General features: G+C 49.1%; 1 protein-coding gene across 8 annotated transcripts in view; it reads left to right on the top strand.

Moving 5' to 3' along the window:
- The window catches only part of SCTR (secretin receptor), an 80,209-nt gene that overhangs the window by 34,969 nt on the left and 19,526 nt on the right, over positions 1-25,714 (top strand). For 5 of the 8 annotated variants that reach the window (XR_014828804.1, XR_014828805.1, XR_014828806.1 and 2 more), the window contains exons 3-8: positions 806-913; positions 8,812-8,918; positions 13,003-13,100; positions 15,344-15,476; positions 16,092-16,245; positions 24,594-24,654. Coding sequence is in view for 5 of the 8 variants with exons in the window: in XM_021074618.2 (XP_020930277.1) it covers positions 806-913; positions 8,812-8,918; positions 13,003-13,100; positions 15,344-15,476; positions 16,092-16,245; positions 24,594-24,654 (661 nt within the window). In the remaining 3 variants the exon portion in view is untranslated. 8 annotated transcript variants of the gene reach the window in all.

Consider the following 25,714-nt stretch of genomic DNA (forward strand, 5'->3'; position numbering starts at 1 on the left):
AGTGGTTCTCAAAGCGTGGCCTCAGACCAGCAACACCAGCTCCCCTGGGAACTTGTTTAAAAATGCAGATTCTCGGGAGTTCCCACTGTGACACAGTGAATTAAGGATCTGGCTTTGCCGCAGCTGTGGAGTAGGTCATAGCTGTGGCTCAGATTTGATCCCTGGTCCAGGAATTTCCATATGCTGTGGGTGTGGCCAAAAGTGGGGGAAAAAAGTTATGGAAAAAAATGCCAATTCTCAGGCTCCACAGAGATTCCAGAGTGGGGCCCACCTATCTGTGTCTGAACAAGCCTTCTGAATGATTCTGATACAGGCTGGAGCCTGAGACTCATGGGACAAGGTTCTCAACCCTGCCATCATGATGGAATTCCCTGGAAAGCTTTAACTCCAAATCATGCCTGAGCCCCACCCAAGGCCAATGCAGTCAGGATCCCTGGAGGTAGGGCCCGGTTATGTATGTTTTTGAAGCTCCCCAGATGATTATATGGGGCAGCCAGTATGGAGGCCCAGTGTCACTGAGGCGCTTAGTGAAAGCAGAGGCCAAGAGATGGCCCATCTTCTCTGGAAGCCTTCTACCCCATGTCCGTGAGGCTCGTGCGTTCACCCCTTCCTTCCTCCCTTTATGTCTTCAGCCCTGAGCACCTACCATGTAGGGGCACCTACCTGAAGACAAAGGGCACGTTAGACACCAGTGGCTCCTGGTCTCAAGGAGTCAGTACCTAATGGGAGCACCCAGGCAAGGGTACGGGGGGAGGCCCTGGGTCCACGCTCTGTCCCTGTCTGATGCTGCTTCTCTTCTTGGCAGGCTGCGAGGGGCTCTGGGACAACATGAGCTGCTGGCCCTCATCCACACCTGGACAGACCGTGGAGGTGGAGTGCCCCCGGTTCCTCTGGATGCTCGTGGGCAGAAATGGTAACCACTCAGCCCCAGGGACCCGGCTGGGAGGCTGCAGGGCACCCCTTTGGGTGGGGCTGGGGCCTGGGCCTGGAGGCATGAAGCCAAGGACACTTCTCTGGGGCCAAGGAGTGAGTGGAATGACGGGGGTGGCCCTTACTGGGCACTGAAGCCTTGGCTGGGGAGGTGTGGTGTGGGCTGGGCTCAATTCTCAGGGTGCCGAGCAAGGGGGCAGGATGGGGGGCACATACCTGGAAAGTGGTCATGAGGCCAGGCTTGCTTCTTTCTGCCCCATGCCCCCACTTAGGGGCACCCCCTCCTTCCTGCCACATTTCTCCCCCTTAGGACCCAGGGCCTTTGCTGCAGCCCTCATGTCTGGGTTCCACCTGGCCCTTCCAGGCCTTCCAGAAGACTTCCTCTGTGCCCAGTGGCCAGGTCCTGCTGATAAAGCTTCTGGCCTCCTGGCCCCCTTGGGGGAGCGCTAGCCTGAGCAAGCAGTTTATAAGGATTCCCTTAATTTCAGGCAGAGAAGCGAGGAAGTTGTCTCAGACAGCGGGCACTCAGAGGTGAACACTGGCTGAAGCCCCATCATATCCCAGGCATTTTGATTTGATTTGATTTGTATAGCTTTTGTTTTTATTTATTTATTCATTTTTGCTTTTTAGGACCACACCCACGGCATATGGATGTTCCAAGGCTAGGGGGTGGAGTCAGAGCTACCGCTGTGGGCTTACACCACAGCTCATGGCAATGACATATCCCTGACCCACTGATGGAGGCCAGGGATTGAACCCACATCCTCATAGATACTAGTCAGAGTCATTTCTGCTGTGCCAGCACCAGAACTCCCAGGCATTTATATATATATGAGTTTATGTAGTCATCACAAAACCCCTGCAAACCACAGGCCCTTTCTCTCCACTTGAACCAGTTTAAGAGTAAAAATAACAGTCTAAGAGGAGTTGAGCCACTTGCCTCAGGTTCACAGCTGGGAGGTAGAGAAGCCAGAACTCAAACCCAGATTTCTCTGAATTCAAAACCAGTGCTCTGGAGTTTCCTGGTGGCTCAGCTGGTTAAGGATCCAGCATTTGCCACTGATGTGGCTCGGGTTGCTGCTGTTGGTGGTACAGTTTTGAGCCCTTGCCCCAGAACTTCCTCATGCCACCAGTGGGACCAAAAAAAAAAAAAAAATCAAATAATAAAACCCCCACACCAGGAGTTCCCGTTGTGGCTAACAAACCCGACTAGTATCCATGAGGATGCAGGTTCAATCCCTGGCCTCACTCAGTGGGTTAAGGATCTGGCATTGCCATGAGCTGTGTTGTAGGTCACAGATGTAGCTTGGATCCTGTGTTGCTGTGGCATAGGCCAGCTCTGATTGGATCCCTAGTCTGGGAAATTCCATATGCTGTGTGTGGCCCTTAAAAAAAAAAAAATTAATAATAAAATTTGGTTAAAAAAAAAAAAAAAAAACCAAACTGGTGCTTTGTCCTCCAGGCTATGGTCCAGGAGGATCTACAGACCCTGGGTCTAGGCAAGGTAGTTTTTTGGCCTTTGGCCCCTGCCCTGAGGGTGCTCATTTTTAGTTTAAAATCTGCTGCCCCACCTTGCTCATCCACGCGGGACAGGAAATGCTGCCTGATGAGGCCCTTACCAAGAACAAATGAAAAAAAAAGATGATTTAACACTGAAACCCAACAGCCTTCTAAAGCCAAGCAAGGTAGGGATGGCTGTGCAGCGTGAGAGAAGAGCGTATGTCCTGCATCTTTTCATCCTTTAGTGCACACGGGCACACGTGCATGCCAGATTTGGGGGACATGGTTCTACAGCTCCCTGTCCTGCTCATCCTCACCTGACACCCCTGATAGAGGAATTGGAGGGAACCAGGGGGTTTTTAGAGGAATTGGAGGGGACCAGGGGGGGCCGGTCTGAATCCCACTCCTCCATTGACTTCTTGGGTCCCACTAGCTGCCACAGCAGACCCATCCCTCAAATCCTAAAGCCTGCATGCACTGCCTGCCCACCTGAAGCCCCTGAAGCCCAGCCCCTCTCTGCTAGTGCTTTTGACACCAGCCTCTCTTCTGACTGGTGAGGGGAAAAGGACCCACAGGATCACATGGGGGAGACTGAGAAGACCAGGCCTGGAGGTGACAATTTGTCTGCCCAGGTGGCCTCTGCCAGAGTTCAGTCATGGTGATGCCTACTGCAAGGGACATGGGGACATGGGGTCCAGCTGGGCACCAGTCTGTCTCAGGGTCCAAGTTCCTCATTATCTCTTAGTCTCAATTTTCTCACCTGAAAAATGGGGAGAATAAAAAATTTTTAAAAATAAAAAAAACAAAAATAAAATAGGGGAGAATAAAGAATACCTGCCCATAAAGCCATGCTTGGAAATAAATTTTAATTATCTTCCTTTATCCCTTCTCTTCTCCCCTCAGGTCCCTTTTTTTTTTTTTGAGTGTTTGATGTGAATTTTATTTTTTTAATAATGATTTTTATTTCCATTATAGCTGGTTTACAGTGTTCTGTCAATTTTCTACTGTACAGCAAGGTGACCCAGTCACACATACATGTATACATTCTTTTTTCTCACATTATCATGCTCCATCACAAGTGACTAGATACAGTTCCCAGTGCTAAACAGCAGGGATCCTTTGCTTATCCATTCCAAAGGCAATAGTTTGCATCTATTAACTCCAAATTCCCAGTCCATCCCACTCCCTCCCCCTTGACAACCACAAGCCTTTTCTCCATGTCCATGATTTTTTCTGTGGAAAGGTTCATTCGTGCCGTATATTAGATTCCAGATATAAGTGATATCATATGGTATTTGTCTTTCTCTTTTTGACTTAGTTCACTTAGTATGAAAGTCTCTTGTTCCATGTGTGTTGCTGCAAATGGCATCGTTTTGTTGTTTTTTATGGCTGAGTAGTATTCCAGTGTGGTGTGTGTGTGTGTGTGTGTGTACTACATCTTCTTAATCCAATCATATGTCAATGGACATTTAGGTTTTTTCCGTGTCTTGGCTATTGTGAATGGCACTGCAGTAAACATGCAGGTGCACGTGTCTTCTTCAAGAAAAGTTTTGTCCGGATATATGCCCAAGAGTGGGATTACTGGGTCATATGGTAGTTCTATATATAGTTTTCTAAGGTACCTCCATACTGTTTTCCACAGTGGTTGTATCCACCTTGTCTCTTCTTGTCCTTCCTCTCCTCCCCCAAATCAGGCCAGCAAACTTACCAGCAGTTTTTAATCTCCTGGCATGACCCTCCATGTCCCTCTCTGGGATCTGAGGAGCTCAGGCCACAGGAGGTTAAGTCAGATAAGGTTGACTGGAGCAAGACCAGCCTGGTCTCTAGCTCCCGGTTCAATGCTTCTCTCAGCTGGCCAAGGTCTCCTGTTGGAGGGACTTGAAGCTCTCCTCCTTCCCCAGCCCTCCCCTCACAGCATCCCACAGCCATGGTGCCCCACCACCCTCATCAGCATCCCCTCTGCTCTTCTGCAGAGGGGTCAGGCAGAGCCATGCTCAAGGCCACATCTCTCCCCTGTTGATTACTTGAACTCCGGTCTGCCTCATTAACTAGAAGCCCACAGTTTCCTTCTTGAGGCGCCCCAACCTTTAAATACGCATGACCAGCCAAGGTTACCCAGGCGTGCGGTTCAAGTATGTGCTCTGGCAGGGACGTCCTCTACCCACGTCTGCTGAAGTTTCTTCTTTCTGCCACATGGTGCCGCTGTGGGGCTGCCTTCACGTTTGAAAGGAGGTGCTGCCCACCTCTGATGGATCCCCCACTGCCACCCTAACCCAAGTGCAATGCAGGATCCAGGAGGTGGGGCGGGGCGGGAGGGTGGGCAGCCAAGGAGCATAGGTCAGGACCAGTCCAGCGTCAGTTACTCACCAGTAACTGCCCTCCCACCGCCACCTCCCTGTCCATGGATTCACCTGGGGTGTCTGGGAATCCTCCCAGCCCCTCCTTCTCCTCTCAGGAAGGAAGGCTCCTCAGTGGTGTCCCAAGGATTTCAGGGCTCCCCATCCCAACCCAGGGAGGGGCACCCAGCGAGGACTGGCTGGTGCCCTGGACCTTTCTTTTTGAAAGAAGAAAAAAGTAGAATAAAGGAGTTCCCATCATGGCCCAGAGGTTAACAGACCCAACTAGTATCCATGAGGACATTGGTTCGATCCCTGGCTTCTCAGAGTGGGTTAAGGAACCAGCGTTGCTGTGAGCTGTGGCGTAGGCCAGCAGCTGTAGCTCTGATTTGACTCCTAGCCTGGGAACTTCCATATGCCACACAGTGCCACCCTAAAAAGACACATACAAAAAAAAAAGTATAATAAATTAATTCTTTCTCAGGGCACCCACTGCATGGGCCCAGACAGGATGAATATCCATGTGACTGGAGAAACCACAGGCTGGTTTCTGCCCCCAGATATTTGGGGCAGGGCTTAGAATGTTCCCTCTAGGATGCATTCCTTTGAGTCTTAAGAGGGCACTGGTCTTCCTGAGTTTCTTATTTAAAAACACGCTTCCCCAGTGGGGTCAGGCCTTGGCTTTCTTTCCCTGCTGTCTCGGTGGGGACTGGAGCCTTAAAGCAGTAGAGATTCCTAACCTGATTAGGGTCCTCAAAAAGCTTTTAAGAATCAAATAAAAGCTCTGGCCTGGCTCTTCCCCAAGCTGCACACATGTATCTGTACAAAAATTCTGACTGTACTTTTGGGGGCCCTTGAGGTGTTTAGGGACCTGCCCCTGGGTCAGCACCCCTTACCTATTAGGAATCTAAACCCAGAGAAAGTGGGTGGGATAGAAGGGACTCAAGAGGAGAGCCCAGCCCTGGTCCCCTCTGCAGTTCTACCAGGAGCCCAGTGGCAGAGGCACCGCCTTGTCCTCTGCTCTGGGCACCTGGCCTGGATCATGTGCAGCATCTGTCTCGGGAACCCTGCTGGGTCCATGAGGAGAGGCCTCGAGACTGGCAGCCCAGTCTCTAGGGACATGGATCATGCTGTCTGATAAGAGCCTCTGGATTCCAGGGAGTTTGTGTGCTTTTAATTCAGCTTCTCATCCAACCAGCCTACCTTTGACTACCATTCTTTCCTGTCTAACAACCTACCTTACTTGAGTTAATTACAGAACTCTTCCGTGCTCCTGAATTCCAAGGCTCCAAGCCCCACCACTCCTCATATATTTTATTTAACTGCCCATGGCTTAAGGCAGTTCCCGGACCAGGGATCATATCCAGTGCCTCAGCTGTGGCAATGCTGGGTCCTTTACCCACTGTGCCAGGCTGGGGATTGAACCCATGCCATTGCAGAGACAACTCTGGATTCTTAACCCGCCATGCCATAGCGGGAACACCTCCTGGTCTATTTTAGAAAGGTCCAAAGCAGAAGGGAAGTAGCCCCGCAGCTCACACACTCTCTGTCTGGCACCAGCCTCAGTGATTTCCATGTGCCGCCGTGCTTCGGGCCAGGTCCTGCAGTGTGGTTGATTATTTCCATTGGGCGCAGGGAAGTGTTGCACCTAAGGGCACGCAGCAACCAAGAGCCAGTGCTAGGTTTCCAACTCAGATCCACCTGGTTCCAAACCTGTGTGCCAGGACTCAGGAGCTGTCATAGACCTGGCATTCCCAGACCCCAGAAGCCACAGGATCCTGCTAGAGCTCCCCGTGGGATAGCAGGGAGATGGCCAGGCAGGAGGGCAGTGCAGTATTGGAACACATCCCTGCTGGGTGCTGCTACCCGATTCTGGGCCTTGATTTTGTAAGATGGGCTGGCAGCATCTCCCGCAGTGGGGCGCTGTGAGGGTTAGATCAGAATCTGTACATCAGCATTAGTGGCTGGTTCTAGAAAGGCACACCATGTTTCTTCAGCTCAGAGGAAACTGATTCTAAACTCTGAGAGACAGTGGCCTAGACCCTGTCTAGACCATGCCAGAGAGGAGCATGTCAAGCCCAGCTAGGGAGGCTGGGGGGGCCCTGGGCAGGCTACTCATCAGAGCAGAAGGAGAGGCAGGCTCCCAACAGCAGGGCTGGGATCAGCTCCCTGCACCGCAGCCTCCACAGCATCCGGCCCAGGGACCGGAACTCGGCCAGCCCTCTTTGGCAGCTGGAGCGGAGGAAGCAACTGGGCTGGTCAGTGCATGCAGAGACGCTTCTCCTGAGGGCTTTCCAAGACTTCCTTCTAGGCTGGCAGCTCCTCTTCCTGTCTTCGGGCTCCTGTTCTAAAATCCCCCTGTGGGCAACCCCCCCCTCTTCTGTTATAGAAGAGCTTAGAGCAGGCTCCTTTTTCCCCCTCATTTGCTCTCCTAGCCTGCCTGGCTGCAGGTGTTTGATGAGCAAGGGCTCTGGGCAGCCCCTGGAGAACACGCAGGAGCACATCATTTGCTAGGGGAGGCCAAGGAGCCATTGTCACCACGGTGTGAGGGGCGCAGAGTGCAGCCTTGTGCTGGAGGGTTAGGGTGCAGTCATCTTGTGATGTATAATGCAGAGAAACACAGGGTGTATCCTTGTCATCATGGTTGAAAGACTAGTAGATCCATTCCTTCCAAGAGGGGCGGCTGCCTGGAAGGTTTTAGTTCTGCGGCCGCTCTGCTGGTTTTCAAATGCTGAGCAGCAGGATGTAAAGTTAGATGTAAAACAGAGCTACTGGAGTTCCCCTTGTGACTCAGGGAGTTAACAACCCCACATAGTATCTGAGGATGTGGGTTCAATCCTTGGCCCCACTTAGTGGGTTAAATGTCGGGTGTTGCCTTGAGATGTGGTGTAGGATCACAGACGAGGCTCGGATCCTGAGTTGCTCTGTGGTGGTGCAGGCTGGCAGCTGCAGTTCCAATACAGCCCCTAGCCTGGGAACTTCCATATGCCACAGGAGCAGCCCTAAAAAGAAAAAGAAAAAAAAAAAAAAGAAGCCAGAAGGGGCACCTCAGGCAGGGGATGGAGGATGGGCAGTGGGGTTTGGAGCCAGGGAAGGAATGGCGAGGGCTGGGGTGGTCACAGATGGGCCTAGGATGAAGTGGGTTGCAGTGGCACCAGATGTCTAAGAGACCCCTGGAGTGGGGCTGGGACCTGAGGGCAACGAGCAGAGTCGGAGCAGTGACACTGGAACTTTTGCTTGGGCCTGGCTTTTTGGTGCCTAGGGCCTGTGACACATGTCAGTCACATCCCTTATTGTAAATAAAGCCTGGTGCCTGGCACAGTGGGCCGTAGGGGGTATGGCTGAGGATGTGGGTGAAGGGGTACTGGTTCAAGGCCGTCCCGGTTTGCAGGTCCAGGGATCAAGGATCTGTGCACGACGCACATGCATCCTGGGCCTTTACCCCTCTAAGGCCACCTGCCTACATACCTTTCTCACCACTTTTCCCAACTGACTCTTACCAAGCCTTCAAGAACCAGTTGGGCTGGAGTTCCCTTCGTGGCTCAGCAGTTAACGAACCCGACTAGGATCCATGAGGATGTGGCTTCGATCCCTGGCCTCACTCAGTGGGTTAAGGATCCGGCATTGCCATGAGCTGTGGTGTAGGTCGCAGACACGGCTTGGTTCCTGAGTTGCTGGCAGCTGAAGCTCCGATTTGAGCCCTAGCCTGGGAACCTCCATATTCTGCAAGTGTGGCCCTAAAACAGCCAAAACAAAAGGAAAGAAGAAAGGAAAAAGAGAGAAGGAAGGAGGGGGGGAGAAAGACAGAGAAAGAAAGAAAGAAAGAAGGAAGGAAGGAAGGGGGGGAGAAAGAGAGAAAGAACGAAAGAAAGAACGAACGAACGAACGAAAGAAAGAAAGAAAAGAAAGGAGGGAGGGAGGGAGGAAGGAAAGAAAGAAGGAGAACCAGCTGGGCAAATGGGGAGCTGGTTCAGAGAAAGGGACAGGGTGACGGAAGGGCAGTCCCGGGTCCCCACGCTCACCACAGGATGCTTGGCCCCCACAGGTTCCATGTTTCGAAACTGCACGCAGGATGGCTGGTCGGAAACCTTCCCCAGGCCTGACCTGGCCTGTGGGGTTAATGTGAACGACTCCTTGTCCAACGAGAAGCGGGTAAGCCCTCCCTGTGGGGCAGAAGTGTCTGGGGGAGGGTGGAGTGAGGTGCCCCAGGGCTGAGGTCAGGCGACCTGGGGCTGCCCCTCCTCACCTCCCCTGCTTTCCCTGGGGTGGCCGGCCCACTTCCCTGCCCTGGTCTGTCAGCCAGAGTGAGTTTGAACTCAGCCTCGCAGCCTTGGTGGGATGGGGAGGACTTAACTTCCTTGTGCCTCAGTTACTTCACCAGGGAAATGGGGTTAGGAATAGTCCTGACCTCACAGGATCGTCAGGAGAACCAGAGTAAACACATGGAGGTGCTGAGGCAGGTGCCTGGCCACAGTGTGTGCTCACATATGTCCCTTCTCAGAGGAGCCTGGGGCTCTGGCAGGCAGGGGAGCCCGGCTGCCAAAATCATTGCGCCACAGCAGACACTCTTCTTTTCTTCTCTTTTTTTTTCTTTTAATCAAATGATGCTGAAAGTACACATTTGCTGGTTGTCTTTTGCAACTTCCTGGCTTGGCACCCACCAGTTGCCAACGGTGGACTCACATTAGCAGCAAGACCTGGCAAAGCGGCCATTTGGAGAAATAAAATGGGATTTGCTTACCCAGAGCAGAGGTTAGCCAACTTTAGCCCCTGTGCCAAATCCAGCCCACCACCAGCTTTTCCAAATAAAGTTTTATTGACACACAGCCATGCCCATTTGTACTACAAGCGCAGAGTAGAATAGCTGCAAAAAAGACCAAGTGGTACCCACACCTAAAGTGTTTACTGGCTGTCCCTGTATGGAAAAATGTCTGCTGGAGTTCACATTGTGGCTCAGCAGGTTAAGATTCTGACTAGTATCCATGAGGATGCAGATTCGATCCCTGGCCTCACTCAGTGGGTTAAGGATCTGGCATTGGTGTGAGCTGCAGCATAGGTTGCAGGTGTGGCTTGGATCTGGCATCGCTGTGGCTGTGGCGTAGGCCGGCAGCTGCAGCTCTAATTAGACCCTTAGCCTGGGAACTTCCATATGCCGCAAGTGCAGCCCTAAAAAAAAAAAAGTTTACTGACCCCTGGTGCAGAGGAGAGAGCAAGAGGGTGGCCCAACCAAGACACAGAGCAGAGAGATAGGCAACTGGGTCCAGGACAGACAGCAGTGAGGCTTCCGTCTGCATCTCCACTCTGCTGGGGGCTGCACAGCTGCTGATGTTGAGGGCTAGGGCACTGAGATCACACATGGCTTCTTGGAAACAGGGTCAGATCTTAAAGGCAGAGCTGGCCGGGGTGTCCTGAGGGTTCCTGACAGACTGTAACCCAGGCACAGGACGGCACAGGATACTCAGCCTGAGCACTCTACACTTGTCACCCCATGCCTCAGGCTGGCCCAGTCTGCTTCTGAACTGAAAGCTGCAAAACCAGGTCCTGGGAGTGAGGCTGATGCCCTCAGCCATGGGGGGCATCCCGGACATGGCAGGATCCTAGGTTGACACATTGGTCCTCCAGCTTTTTGTTTGGTTGTTTTTCAGCTGCACCTATGGCATGCAAAAGTTCCTGGGCCAGGGGTGGAACCCAAACCACAGCAGTGACGACACTAGGCCACCAGGGAACTTGAGTCCTCCAGGTTTTTTGACATTTCACTGCTCTTTAATGTCCCCAAATTTAGGAACCATTCATCTGGTGCAAACTACTGTGTTTTGACTCTCCCTCTCATTCCTGAGAGGTGGCTCCTGGCTTCTGGAATTGCAGTCACCTCAGTGGGGAAGCTCAGTGGCACGTGGCAGCCAATCCATCAACCCTGTCCCCTTTCACTGACAGAAAAAATTGGGTCTCTCTGAGTTAAATCTACTTTCTGGTAACTCCCCCTGCTGGAGCTCAGTTAAGCCTTTTCTTATCTATCATTTTAATACTTTTCTTCCCTATGTTTGCTTTTTTCCTTTGAGGTGTAGTGTATCCAGTTTTTTAATGCTCTCTTCAGATGACCCAGTCACCGTCCTCCAGAAATCCTCCAGTTTATTAATGCTTCTCTTACAATAACATGTCCAGAACTGGATGAAACACTCCAGACTTGACAGCTGCTCCAAGGCACTTCATTACTGTAACTGACAAGAGGCCTGTTTTAGTAGCTACCTCATACCTCATACTTCATTCCATAATCTCAGACTGTTGACTCAGAATGAATGATGGGTGGGGAGCGGTAGAGGGTGGAGATGGGGGGAAATTAAGGTGTACTGAGTGTCTTCTAAGTGCCAGGCATTATCTAGATACTCTACCTGATACCCTATTTGTTCTTCCAACAAGCCTGCAACATAGATATCATCCCCATTTTGTAGGTGAAGGCTCTGAGGCTCAGAGATGTTAAGTAATTTTCCCAAGGTCACACAGCTGGTGAGTAGTAACAGTCCTGGGTTTGGACCTCTCTACAATATTTTGAACCTAAAAAATACAGGTATTTACATTTATTTCATGTCACATTATTCCGTTATATTGAGATCTTTTTGAATCAAAGATGAGTTAGTAGAACAAGTAAATGACTATTTGGCTGTGTTAATAGGAGTGCAGTGTGTAGATCCGGGGAGGTGATGGTCCCACTCCATTTCTTCCTAGTCAGAGAATACCTGTGGAGCTCTTCAGCTATCTGGTTCTGGGTGTTTTACTTAAGAAGGACATTCACAGAGTTCCCTGGTGGCCTAGTGCTTAAGGATCCAGCATTGTCGCTGCTTTGGCGCAGGTTCGATCCCTGGCCCAGGAACTTCTGCATGCCACAGGCACGGTCTAAAAGAAAAAAAAAAGGGGGGGCATTCACAAACTGGACCATATTAGTTGAGAAAAATGATGAAGGGCTATGGAAAGAGATTAAAGACATGGAATATTTAATGCTCAGATGATAAGTGAAGGACAGGTAGGCAGAATAGCTGTATTCAGAAATGATAAGCCTCTTTGTAGAATCTTTGTCACTCTTCTATAAACTATTCTACAATGAAAGTTTATTTTTAAAATAACCATGGGAGTTCCATTGTGGCATAGCAGGTTAAGGATCTTGGGTCAGGTTTGCTCCCTGCCCCAGGAACTTCCACATGCTGAGGGTGAGGCCAAAAAATAAATAAATAAAATAACAATGAGCTCTAGGTGCAAGGCAAATTCAATTTATTTTAAGTGGCTCCGGGAGCAGAAATGAAATCAATGGGTACAATTTTAAAGTAATAGATTTTAAAATAAAAAATAAAGTAATAGATTTTAAAGGATATCCATGGGAAAACAGTCACAATTCATATCGGTCTATAGTGTAGCTAAAAGTATTGTATCAGTGTTAATTTCCTGGTTTCAATAATTGCACTCTGGTTATGTAAAATGTGAGTATTAGGGGTAGCTGGATAGAGGATAAACAGAACTCCCTGTACTGTCTGCGCAACTTCTCTGTAAGTCTGAAATTATTTCAACATAAAAAGTTTTAAAACTTTGATTTAAAATAAAAGTAATAGATTTTTGGAGTTCTCGTCATGGCTCAGCAGTAACGAAACTTTCTAATATCTATGAGGATGCAGGTTCGATCCCTGGCCTTGCTCAATGGGTTCAGGATCCAGCATTGCTGCAAACTGCAGTATAGGTGGCAGACAAAGCTCGAATCTGGCTTGGCTGTGGTGTAGGCCGGCAGCTGCAGCTCCAATTCCACCCCTAGCCTGGGAACTTCCACATGCCACGGGTGTGACCAAAAATTTTAAAATAAAAAAATAAAATATGAACAAAAATTTTTTTAAAAAGTAATAGATTTTAGACTCACTTGAGAAAAAATTATCTAATCCTTTGCACTGTTGTATACCCAGTGACTTCCTCAAAAAGCAGTGAGATCCTTACCCCTGAAGTAGACAAGCAAAGGCTTGAATTCAGGGTGGTCAGGGGCTCTGTATATGGGGTAGAGGTTTGCATTGGCATCAGGTGATCCCCAAGGCCTTTTCCTAAGCCAAGATGTCATGAATCTCTGATTTTCTGTCTTTGGGTTATGAACAGAAGAGCTGTTGGAGTTGAAGGGAACCTGTAGCAGGTACACTCTGAGGCAAAAAAGGGCAGGTTCAGCCAGGGGTGGGGGGCTGGGAACTGACACATGCCTCTCTCTCTGCAGTACCAGTACCTTCTGAAGCTGAAGGTCATGTACACTGTGGGCTACAGCTCCTCCCTGGTGATGCTCCTGGTTGCGCTCAGCATCCTCTGTGCTTTTAGGTAAGAACACACCGCCAGCTTGCCATCTTCCCAGGCTTCCCCAGACACAGACTTTGGGTCCTTTTTAATTGCTCAGATCAGAGAGAGGAAGATCCGAGCGGGCCATTTCATCCTCTCTTGACCCAAAGCTTACCTGGAGTTCCCATTGTGGTGCAGCCAAATGAATCTGACTAGTGTCCATGAGGATGCAGGTTTGATCCCTGGCCTCACTCAGTGGGTTAGGGATCCGGTGTTGCAGTGAGCTGTGGTATAAGTCTCTGACACGGCTCAGATCTGGCGTTGCTTTGGCTGTGATGTAGGTCAGCACCTTCAGCTCCAATTCGACCCCTAGCCTGGGAACTTCCATATGCCACGTCTGTGGCCCTAAAAAGCAATAATAATAATAATAATAATAATAATGATAATAATAAGTCTTACCTGGGGCTAAACACTGAAGCTTCTGTGACCTCATTCATTCCTTTACCCATTCAACATTTGCTGAACATCACTGAGAACTTGCTGTACCTGCTGCTTTGCATACATTATTTCTAATTTTCACACAATGCCATGAGATAGGGATCATTATCCCCATTTTACAGGTGTATTACCCAGACTCTAGGTTGCAAGAAACAGAAATCCCAGATGCGGCTGGGATCCCGTGTTGCTATGGCTGTGGTGTAGGTTGGCAGCTGTAGCTCAGAATCAACCTCTTGCCTGGGAACTTCCGTGAACCATGGGTGCAGCCCTGAAGAACACACACAAAAAACCACAACCAAAATAAAATTTCTCATTTATCAAACTGGTGAATTTTTATAGAAATAGTAAATATATGGAAGCTAAATGTCAATTAATGAAGAGTTAAAAAAAAAAACAGGAGTTCCCGTTGTGGCGCAGTGGTTAACGAATCCGACTAGGAACCATGAGGTTGCGGGTTCGGTCCCTGCCCTTGCTCAGTGGGTTAACGATCTGGCGTTGCCGTGAGCTGTGGTGTATGTAGGTCGCAGACGCGGCTCGGATCCCGCGTTGCTGTGGCTCTGGCGTAGGCCGGTGGCTACAGCTCCGATTTGACCCCTAGCCTGGGAACCTCCATATGCTGCGGGAGTGGCCCAAGAAATAGCAACAACAACAACAACAAAGACAAAAAAACAAAACAAAAAAAAAAACCAGCTTAAGAAAAACAAAGGTGACCTGAAGCACAGTAACTGACAAGTTTAGGGGCACCGGCTTTAGATGTGGCTGGATCTAGGTGCTGAAAGGTATCCACAAAAGTCGGTATATCTCCCATCATTTCTTCGCCCTGCATTGGCCTCATCCTCAGGCAGGCTTTCTGAAGGGGTGGCAGAGACAACCACTAGTGGCTGCAGAGGCACACACTACCAGCTCAGTAATACCAGGGCAAAGAGACCTTCTTCTCCTCTAGTCGCAGTTCAAGTCCTGGGGGAATTCTCAAGGCCAGGCTTTGGGTCACGTTGAGCCAATCACTGCAGCCAGCTGATTGGTTAGGGGTGTCATGAGGTTGGGGGGTGGAGTCATCCCCACCCAGAGCTGAAATGTGTTCCCCATAAGAAAGCCTGTTTCCCATACCAGAAGAAGGGGAACAAGTGACATACTTCTGTCCCCTACAGCAAGGAGGAAGCCTAGGCTTTGATTAGTTCAAGGCTTGCTCTAGGTCTCGTAGCTGAAAAGTAGCAGAACCTGGTCTGATTTCTCCCCACAGCCTGTGTTCTCTCTGTGCAACTTGTCCCCGCCAACACATACAATTCTGGGAGCTGGAAGTAATAGAGCAGAATATAATCTTGCCCTTAAAATGTCAGCTTTTTTCTTCTTAAGTTTTTTTTTTTTTCTTTTTTTGGCCACCCCATAGCATTGGGAGTTCTTAGGCCAGGGGTCGGATCCCGGCCGCAGTTTCCACCTATGCCTCAAGTGCAGCAACACCAGATCCTTAACCCACTGTGCCTGGCTGGGGATCAAACCTTTGTCCCAATGCTCCAGAGAAACCACCAATCCTGTTCTGCCACAGTGGAAACTTCTTTATTTATTTATTTATTTTTGTTGTTGTTGTTTGTTTCCATTTGCAGCTTGAGACAGAGTAGCCTGGGCACCAGGAGCCTGGGCTCTCACCAAGGTTCTGCTAACAGAGCGCTTCAGAGATGTCACGAGCGGGACCTGGGTCTCCCTGGTGTGCAGGGGAGGGGCGGGCCTGGCTGAGCCCCAGCACCTCTGGCTCAGGCTCTGGCCCACCTCCCGGCATTCTCTCCCTCCAGGAGGCTCCACTGTACCCGCAACTACATCCACATGCACCTGTTTGTGTCGTTCATCCTTCGGGCCCTGTCCAACTTCATCAAGGATGCCGTGCTCTTCTCCTCCGACGATGCTGCCCACTGCGATGCCCACAGGGTAACATGCCTGCTTGGGCCCCTGGTGTGGCCAGGCCTGCCTGCCTTCCCCGCTCCCCACCCCCACCCGCAGCATCCAGAAGGGCCAGTGCCCAGGCCCAGCTGAAGAGGCAGATCTCAGCTAGCAGCACCCTTTGGGCCAGGTTCCCAGACCCTGCCCAGCTGCCATCACTGAGGGAGCAAGGTACTGGGGACCTAACAGGCTCTCAGGCTCTTCAGACCATGCAAACCACAGCTGGGTCCCATGGACGGCTCTACTCTCAGGGAAACTGCTGTGGCCATTAGGTCACAGAGGTGGGGCCTGGGCCCAGCCAGTGGGCCGCCTCAGCGAGGGCTCTGGAGCTCTGCAGGACACAGCCCACACCTGCCCCAGCCCACCCCACCCCAACCAAGTCACCCACCCACCTGAGGCTAGAGGGCCTGGAGGGCCTCAAGTAGAAGGTGTGGATCCCCTTCTCACTGCACTCTCTCTGCCATGAGGCCCACTGCCTCGGTGACTGTTGACTGGCCAGGACCTCTAAGGATCCCTGCTGACGGCCACCTCACCCCATCACATGGCCACTTCTGGAGAGAAGCCCACAGGTGCACCCTTGGGCTCAGCTGTCTCTCTTCGTAGGTGGGCTGTAAGCTGGTCATGGTCTTCTTCCAGTACTGCATCATGGCCAACTACTCCTGGCTGCTGGTGGAAGGCCTCTACCTTCACACCCTCCTTGTCATCTCCTTCTTCTCAGAAAGGAAATGCCTCCAGGGATTTGTTGCCCTTGGATGGGGTACGTTTCTCCAGGGGTGTGGTGGCTGCGGGGTATGTGGGAAAGGGCACTGGGGCAGAAGGGTTTTTCTTTTTCCCCTTTCATTTTTATTTTTATTTTTTTATTTATTTCATTTTAAAAAATTTTTTGTCTCTTTCCTGCTTCCTGAGGCATATGGAGGTTCCCAGGCTAGGGGTCGAATCGGAGCTAGAGCTGCCGGCCTACACCAGAGCCACAACAATGCGGGATCCGAGCCACATCTCCGACCTGTACCACAGCTCACGGCAATACCGGATCCTTAACCCATGGAGTAAAGCCAGGGATCGAACCCGAAACCTCATGGTTCCTAGTCGGATTCATTAACCACTGTACCATGACAGGAACTCCCTTTTCATTTTTTAAAGTTTTACTTAAGTATAGTTGATTTACTACGTTGTAATAGGATTTGGTTTCTAGTTCCAGTTGTACACTCACTTAAGTTAGTTAACTTGTGTAATGATATTTAACCCTCTGGTTTGAGTTTATTTTCTGTTAAATGGGAACTACTAGCTAAAAGCTAGCCCCAGTTTCTGGCAGCCAGACCCTTTTTACAACGTGATTCCCCAGCACTCGTTGCCTCATATTCCTTAGATGGTCCATTCATATGTCCTCATCCTTGTGTCCTTTCTGTATCAGTTTGGGTGCTTTTGACTGTAGGTATCATAAAACCTGGCTTAGGCTTTACACATAAAAAATTAATTGGAGTTCCCATTGTGGCACAGCAGAAGCAAATCCGACTAGGAACCATGAAGATGTGGGTTCAATTCCTGGCCTCACTCAGTGAGTTAAGGATCTGGCATTGCCATGAGCTGTGGTGTAGGTCGCAGATGCGGCTCGGATCCCACATTGCTGTGGCTGTGGCGTAGGCCAGCAGCTGTCAATCTGATTTGACCCCTAGCCTGGGAACTTCCATATGCAGTGGGTGCAGACCTAAAAAGAAAAGAAAAAAGTATATATAAATTGGGATCACCAACTTCAGGTGAGGCTGAATCCAGCAACTCAGTATCATTTTCATCTTTCTGCTTTGCCTTCGGAATGTCAGTGTTATCATTAGGCTGGTGCTCCCAATGTAACTGCCGACAGTTTCTGGACTACTTGTTGGGGTCACCATTACATCTAATGAAAGAAAAAAAAGAGGCTATGTCCCAGCATTCCCAGCAGATATTCTGAGATTCACTCTGATTGGACCAGCTTAGGTGTCATACACAAACTGGAACCAACCACAGAGGACTGAGGGAATGGAGTATATTGATTGGCTTAAGCTACTCAGACCAGCTGCCTAAAGGAAATTCAAGATTCAGTTTCCAGGAAGGAGGGGAAACTATAGCCAGACAGCCACCTGCAGCCCTCATTGCCTCTCTTCCTTCTTTCCTTTCTGGTCAATGAGGATGATGACAATTCTGACTTCATGAGCACCTGCCATATGCCAGGCATTGAGCACAGCACTTTGCATGCATTATTTAATCAGCGCAACAACCTCCAGAGGCCTCTCAGAGGAGCCTTGGCTCAGTGAAGTGACATAAGGTGCTCAGCTCACACTGAAGATAAGGGTTGAAGCAGCATTCAAACCAAGGCCTGCCTATTTACAAAGCCCCTTAGCTCTTATTCTATATAAACGAATATCCATCTGTCCATCCTTCCATCCATCCATCCATCTACCCATCCATTCACACACACATCCATTCATCTATCCATCCATCCATCTACTCATCCATTCACACACACGTCCATACATTTGTCCATCCATCTACCCATCCAATCACACTCACATCCATTCATCTGTCTATCCATCCATCCATCCAGCCAGCCAGCCAGCCAGCCAGCCACCCACCTATCTGTCCATCCATCCATTCCTCACTTGTTCATTTAATAAACACATGTAAGTTATCCACTGGGTTCTAGACAGAGTCAGGTTTCTGTGAGCAATTCGTAGGCTTAGAGGGCTAGTCCTGTGTATCAGTCATTAGCTTCATTTACTTTCTTCTTGGTTCCTTTAATTAAGAAGTGCCCCTGCCAGGAAAGTCCTCCACTGACTTTTCTGCTTGTCTAAATCCTTACGTACAAGGGCCCTATCTCCTCATGAGACCATCAGGGAAGTTGCCCAAACTGGCAGAGCTTACTTAGCCCTCCTGCTTCGGTGCTTTGGCAGCCTGATTAACACATGATCCCTGGCCAGCGGGAGCCATAGGGCTCTGCATATCTGGAATTCCTTGAACCCCAGATATGCCGAGATTTCCATATATGAACATGGACAGTTCCATCATCTATCATATCAGGGTCATAATTTATTCACTTTTTTTTTTGTTTTGTTTTGTTTTTAGGGCCACACCCATGGCATATGGAGGTTCCCAGGCTAGAGGTCCAATCAGAGCTACAGCTGCCGGCCACAGCCACAACCACAGCAATGCGGGATCTGAGCTGCGCCTGTGACCCACACTACAGCTCATGGCAACGCCAGATCCTTAACCCACTGAGCTAGGCCAGGGATAGAACCCACATCCTCATGTATCCTAGTAGGGTTCGTTAACCGCTGAGCCACAAAGGGAATTCCAGAGCTTTTACTTTGTTAAGATGACTTGGGTATCGGTCTGTGCCCAGAAAAGGGAGATATCTCTGGCTTTTATGGGAAATGAATCAAACTTCTACTCACTGAGGGAACTCAGAGCAGTGGTTCTCCCCCTGAATCATACAGGGGGCTTAGCCATCCCGACTCCCTGGCTCCGACCTCAGAAGCTGGAGCCAGTGGGCCAGCGCTGGAGCCTGAGGCTCTGCATTTCTGACAGGGCGCCTGGTGACTCTGCTATTTCTGGTCCAGGGACCACACTGAGAACCAGGACTTAAGCCGTTATCAGTTTTTCAAATTTCCACCAACTCACTGTTAAAGATGTAAGAAAAAATAATAAACAGGTGGCTCTCAGAATCCATGTTTGTCCAAAGTACCCAGAATTGAGGCAAGTAATTTTTTTATCTAAGTCACATATGTACTTAGTTTAAAGAATTAAATAGAACTACAAGTATCATAATGAGAAGAAAAAAAAAATGCAGTCTTGTGAAAAGGCTCCTACTTCTGCTCCCAGAGGTAACTCCTTCCACTCATCAGCTGTTCCTCCTAATATTTACCCTCAAGTTTCTAAACAATATTTTACTGGCATTCCCTGGTGGTTCGGAAGGTTAAGGATCTGGTGTTGTCATTGCTGTGACCCGGATTTGATCCCTGGCCTGGGAACTTCTGCATGCCACGGGCACAGCCAAAAAAAAAAATTCTACTATATCTTGATTTGTTCATCTGAAGCATTATTTGTTGACTCCTTATGATGGAAGATAAGGATATAAAATTCTTCATCCACCACCATCATCCTTTCTTTAGAGTTTTTCAGGTTTCAGCAAAATCATATCCAGTGTATATACATCAGTATGTCTGTGTACATATTTTTTACTCCTGAGCTAACTGGTGGACAATGATTTTACTTCCAACATTTAACTTTTTATTTTTCATGGAGTCGCTTTTAATTTACTCATTTTATGGTGCCATCATTAATGCTCCCAAATTCTCAACAGAACTGGAAAATGCTGTAGTGTCACCTCCCCCACCCATCATCTAATGCAACAACATGAAATCTTTTAGTTCCCTTTTTTTTTTGTTTTGTTTTGTTTTGTTTATTCCTGCTGTACGAGTATCCTAGGGCTGCTGTGAAAGTTGCCACAAACTTGGTGGCTTCAAACAATAGAAATGTATTCTCTCCAAATTCTGGAGGCCAGAAGTTCAAAGTCAGGGTTTGGGCAGAGCTGATCCTTCTGCGGGCTCCTGAAATGAGATGTTATATGCCTCTCTCCTCATTTCTTGTGGTTGCCCACCATCCTTGGCATTCTTTGGCTTATAGGTGCTTTGCGCCAATTTCTCCTCCATCTTTACATGGTCTTCTTCCCTCTGTGGCACCTCTGTGTGTGTGTGTGCGTATGTATCTTGTGGCCTTAAAACCAGTCAGATTAGATTAAGGTCTGTTTAAGTATACCTCATCTTAACTCATGATACCTGCAGAAACCCTGTTTGGGTCACATCCTAAGGTTCTAAGGATAGGAACCTTTGGGGAAGTTACTATTTAACCTAATATGCCCACCCATGTTCTTTCTAGAAGGGCCTTATACCCTCTGACTGGTTATTCTCTAGCTTTGCTCAACTCCTTTAACCTTTGTGCTGAGATCTCCTTCATTGCCCTCCAAAAATTCTACTCCTTGTCTTCTTGTCTCCCTCTCTTTGCTTTACCCTCTTCAATGTCCGTCTAGCGAAGAAGGCATGGAAGGAACAGTTTTTTCATGGCAGAGCTTAAAATATCTTTGTTGAGCTTTCACATGTAATTTGTTGGGAGGTTTGAGGATTTTTTTGCTTTTTTTTTTTTGGTGACATATGAAAGTTCCCAGGCTAGGGCAGCCATGGCAACACAGGATCCGACCTGCATCTGTGACCTACGCTGCAGTTTGTGGCAATGCCGGACCCTTAACCCACTGGATGAGGCCAGGGATCGAACCTGCATCCTCACAGAGACAAGGTTGGGTCTTAACTCACTGAAGCTACAACAGGAACTCCTTTTACACCTAACTGGTAGTCTTGCTGGGTATAGAAATTAGGTTGAAAATCATTTTCCCCCAGAGTTTTGGAGGCCTTCTGTCTTGGCATCTGGTGTTACGGGACATGCCATGCCATTCTATTTCCCAAGCCTTTTTACTCACCTCTCTTGTAAGCTGCAGAACCTTCTTTCTGTCCTCTGCATTTTTTTTTTTTTTGTCTTTTTGCTATTTCTTGGGCCACTCCCGTGGCGTATGGAGGTTCCCAGGTTAGGGGTCTAATTGGAGCTGTAGCCACCGGCCTACACCAGAGCCACAGCAACGCGGGATCCGAGCCGCGTCTGCAACCTACATCACAGCTCACGGCAACACCGGATCCTTAACCCACTGAGCAAGGGCAGGGACCGAACGCACAACCTCATGGTTCCTAGTCGGATTCGTTAACCACTGCGCCACGACAGGAACTCCTGTCCTCTGCATTTTGAAATTCAGGGATGTGGCCCTGAGTGAGTTTGTTTTCATCCTTTCTGCTGGTTTGTAGAGGTCCTTTCATCTGGAAACACGCATCCTTCATTTCTTGGACAATGTTCTTACACTATCTGTTTGATCATTTCCTTCCCTCTGGTTTTTATTTTCTCTTTTGAACTTTTAATCAGATGGTACACATCCTGGAATCGACCTCTAATTTGCTCATTTCTTTCCTCCTACTTTTCATGCCACACTTTGTGTTCTGCTTTCTGGGCAATTCCTATCTTCTAACCCATCTATGGAATTTTTTCAATCTTGATTATCATATATTCGGTTTCCAAGCCCTCTTCCTTCTTTTCCGAATGCTCCCTGTTTTCGGCATCCTGTTTGTGTCTTTCAGAGGCAGTCATCTCTCTAATCTCTCTGACGCTATTTCTTGGGATTGTTTTGTTCAAGTTCCTCCTACAGCTTGTATAGTCTGTTTCCTCCAAGTTCCTTTTCTCTGGTTGTTTTGGTCCTTGTCTTTTATGTAATCAGCTTTCCTCAGACGTCGGCGACCTTGACGGCTCATATTTAAGAGTGAGTCACTTCAGAAGGCCCTCTGTGTGTGTGTTTGCAGGGGAGCAGGGGACATGTCTCTCAAGGGAGACTGGGCTGGAAGTGGCTGCAGTGTTGGGGGTTCCTCAGCATTGCTATCTATAGGCCCTTTGTCTGGGGCTGTTTGGTTCCCCCAGAGAAGAATCCTTTCATCCCTGCCTGGGGTGGGGTTGGAAGGTTGGAGCTGGAAGGAATCCTAGCTGCTCGAGGTCTGAAAACTGAGCAGCCTTGGGGAGGGGGGGCTCTTACCAGTGGGGGGTGAGGGGAAGCCCTCATGTCCATTAGAAAGAGACTCTGTTGCATATGTAACAACATTTTCTAGTATCCACAGTAAACACAGTAAAAAGAAATTAATTTTTTCACTAATTAGTAATATGTATACACACACACACACACACACACACACACACATACATATATTTTTGACTGCGCCTATGACACACAAAATTTCCCAGGCCAGGGATCGAACCTATACCACGGCAGTGACCCAAACTGTCGCAGTGACAACCCTAGATCCTTAACCTGCTGCACCACAAGGGAACTCCAATAATAGATTTTATTTAACCTAATATAACCAAAATATTAGCACTTCAGTGTATACATTTTTTTTGTCTTTTTAGGGCTGCACCCACAGCATATGAAAGTTCCCGCCCAAACCACAGCAATGCTAGATCCAAGCCAAGTCTTTGACCTACACCACAAGCCGCAGCAACACCGGATCCTTAACCCACTGAGCAAGGCCAGGGTCAAACCCAAATCCACATGGATACCAATCAGGTTCGTTACCGTCGAGTCTTGATGGGAAATCCTTAAAAATGTTAATAGAAGTTCCCGCTGTGGCACGATGAGATCAGTGGCATCTCTGCAGCACCAGGACACACGTTCGATCCCCACCCGGCACAGTGGGTTAAGGATCCAGCATTGCTGCTGCATAGGTCACAACTGCAGCTCAGATCTGATCCCTGGCCTGAGAACTCCATATGCCGTGGGGTGGCCAAAAAAGAAAAGAAATTGTTAATAATATATTTTACATTCTTTTATTCATGCTATATATTCAGAATCTGCTGTCTTGCACTTTTAGCACAACCCATGTAAGAACAGCCACGTATCAAGAGCTCCATAGCCACTTGTGGTGAGAGAGACTGCTTCACAGGCAGCACCAGCATATACTCTCACTTTATCCCTGTGCTCAGCTGAGAACCCCTCCCACCCTCTGCTGGGCCAGAGACCTGATTCCCCTTGGCTCAGTTTCTCCAGAGAATGAACTTCTGTCAGTGAAGAACAACTAACTGTTTGGCGGTGGGAGGGTCCTACTGGCCCCCTGGAGTGATATCTGCCTCCTCTTCAGACTTCAAACCTTTCTACTGTTCCAGTCCCACCCCCTCTCCTATCTGCTGGGGTCCCAGGGACCCCCAGCCCAGGGCATGGGCATCCACCCAGCAGTAGGGAAGGAGTTTGTGTTTCAGACCTCTCTGCTCTGGGACATCAGTCACTGCTCCTTGGCCAGCTTCTGGGTTCCCAAGTGTGTTGACATCTCTTATCCACTGTACCCTTCTTTCCCATTCGTTATGCTTATGGGCTTATAGCATTTTAATTTATTTTTACTTTTTGATAGGCAAGAAGTAGATTTATTAAGATAGGACGCTTGTGAGAGATGCAAGCAGGCAGACAAGGAGGCTCTGCCCCCTGGATCCGGTCTCTTTTTATTTTTTTAATTTTATTTTTAATTGTTTTTGCTGTGCCCACAGCATATGGAAGTTCCTGGGCCAGGGACTCAATTTGAGCCGCAGCTGGAGTAATGCCGGATCCTTAACCTACTGCAAAGGGCCAGAGATCAAACCCATGCCTCAGTAGTGACCTGAGCTGCTGCAGAGACAATGCTAGATCTTCAACCTGCTGCAGGGGAACTCCGAATTTTTAATTTCTTTATTATCATTTTGGAGGGATTTCAGTGAGAAACAGAGATAAATCTATAGGTTCAATTTGCCATGTTTAACCAGAAGTCAGGAAATGTTCTTGTGTTTTTATCTTTAAAATTCCTGGGTACTTTCCATTCTCTAGTCCCCCCATTTTTTTTTTTTTTTTTTTTGGCTGTGCCTCTGGCATGGAGGTTCCCAGGCCAGGGACTGAACCCGAGCCACAGCAGCAACCTGAACCACAGCAGTGACAATGCTGGATCCTTAACCCACTGATCCACCAGGGAACTCCCAAAATGTATTTTCATTTATATGATTTCGATAGCTTACATTACCAGTTGAATGACCAAGCTCTTAATAAGCCAGTATTTGAACAAAACAGTTTTCCTATGGCCTTGTGTCCCACAATATTCCAGTTTGGGAAAGGGGCACCCTTTCCCACATGGCCTCCACAGGCTCACTGGGCCTGCCCAGGAGGTCTTGACTCTTGCCTTCTTCCCCACAGAAGTCCTCCGGAGTCTGGCCCCAAACTCCCAGTAGACCCCAGCCCTCAAGCAGCCTTCAGGATCACTCTGATCCTGTCCCAGTTCCCAGGGAATCCTTGGCACCCTTGGAGCATGAGGCTACACATTTACCCAGGATGGCAAGGGGGTTTCCATGGAAACCAAACTTTGGCACCTGTTCGCTCCATGGACTGGAATCACTGGTGGTCCTTTTTCTCTTAAGGATATTGAAAAGTGAGTCCTCTCTCTCCTTCCCCTCAACCCCCTTATTTTTAATCTTCAGGTTCCCCAGCCATTTTTGTCGCTTCGTGGGCTATCACCAGGCACTTCCTGGAAGATGTTGGGTAAGCTTTTGCACAGAGAAGGAACGAGAGTCTTTTTCTTTTTTTCTTTTTGGCCACCCTGAGTTATATGGAGTTCCTGGGCCAGGGATCAGATCTGAGCTTCAGTTGCCATCTAAGTGGGATCCTTAACCCACTGTGCTGGCTGGGGATTGAACCTGCTCCCCAATGCTCCCAGGATGCTGCCAATCCCGTTGCACCACAGCGGGAACTCCAAAAGAGTCTATTTTATACTGTCCAGTTCTTCTGACTTCTTTGGTGTTGGCTGGGCGAGTCCTGTTTCTCGGACATGGGGCCACGGTCGGGTTTTTGGGAATGTGGGCTGCTGAGTGCCCAACTCTCCCTGGTGTGAGTCTGCAGGTGGGCTCAGCTGCCTCCACTGTGGCTGCATCCTCCCAGGCCCTCCCACCGGCCCTGCCAGCTCTGTGGTTAGGTCAGGTGCCAGCCAGGAACTGTGAAACTCCAGGCTGGTACCGATCCATGAGGAAGCTTTAAGGGCCAATCCAGTTTTTCCTCCTCCTGGCCCCTCCCTGCCCTGCTCCTCCCGACATGGGGTGTTTGACGCCCAGGAGCTGGTGAGCAGAAGCTGCATCCTTATAACCCCTATGGGCACAGGGAGACTTATTCTTGTCCTCTAAAGCTTTGGGCTCTGGGACAGAGTAGACCCAGGGGGGTTCCTGGGAGTGGCTCGTGGAAGGACAGCCTGCAAGAAGGCCGAGGGGAGGATGTGGGGCTGAGGGACCGAGCAGGCGGCTGTGTCTCTTTGCCACAATGACACAACCGGGCTAGTGAGTGGACCAGGGCATCGGCGTTTACAAATGTCTTGCATTCCAACTTCAGTCCAAAATAGTTCCTTTAATTGGATGAATTCACTTAAAAAAAAAAAAAATCTGGATTTTCAGCTTCCCTACAGTAAATGGAAAGTTCTATCAACATTTCCCATGTGCCCTTGTCACAAAAATCAGCTGGACAGAGTTGTGGCCGCCTTAAACCAAGCACGTACTCTCCAGTTTGCCGAACACCCTCCCCCCCTGGCCTGATGTCCCTGGGTCCCCAGGTCACA

The sequence above is a fragment of the Sus scrofa genome, chromosome 15 (genome assembly GCF_054392235.1).
Source record: "Sus scrofa isolate SSC_HxYL_T2T_F1_AM1 chromosome 15, Sscrofa_HxYL_maternal_Yorkshire_Landrace_v2.0, whole genome shotgun sequence".
Classification (NCBI taxonomy): Eukaryota; Metazoa; Chordata; class Mammalia; order Artiodactyla; family Suidae; genus Sus; species Sus scrofa.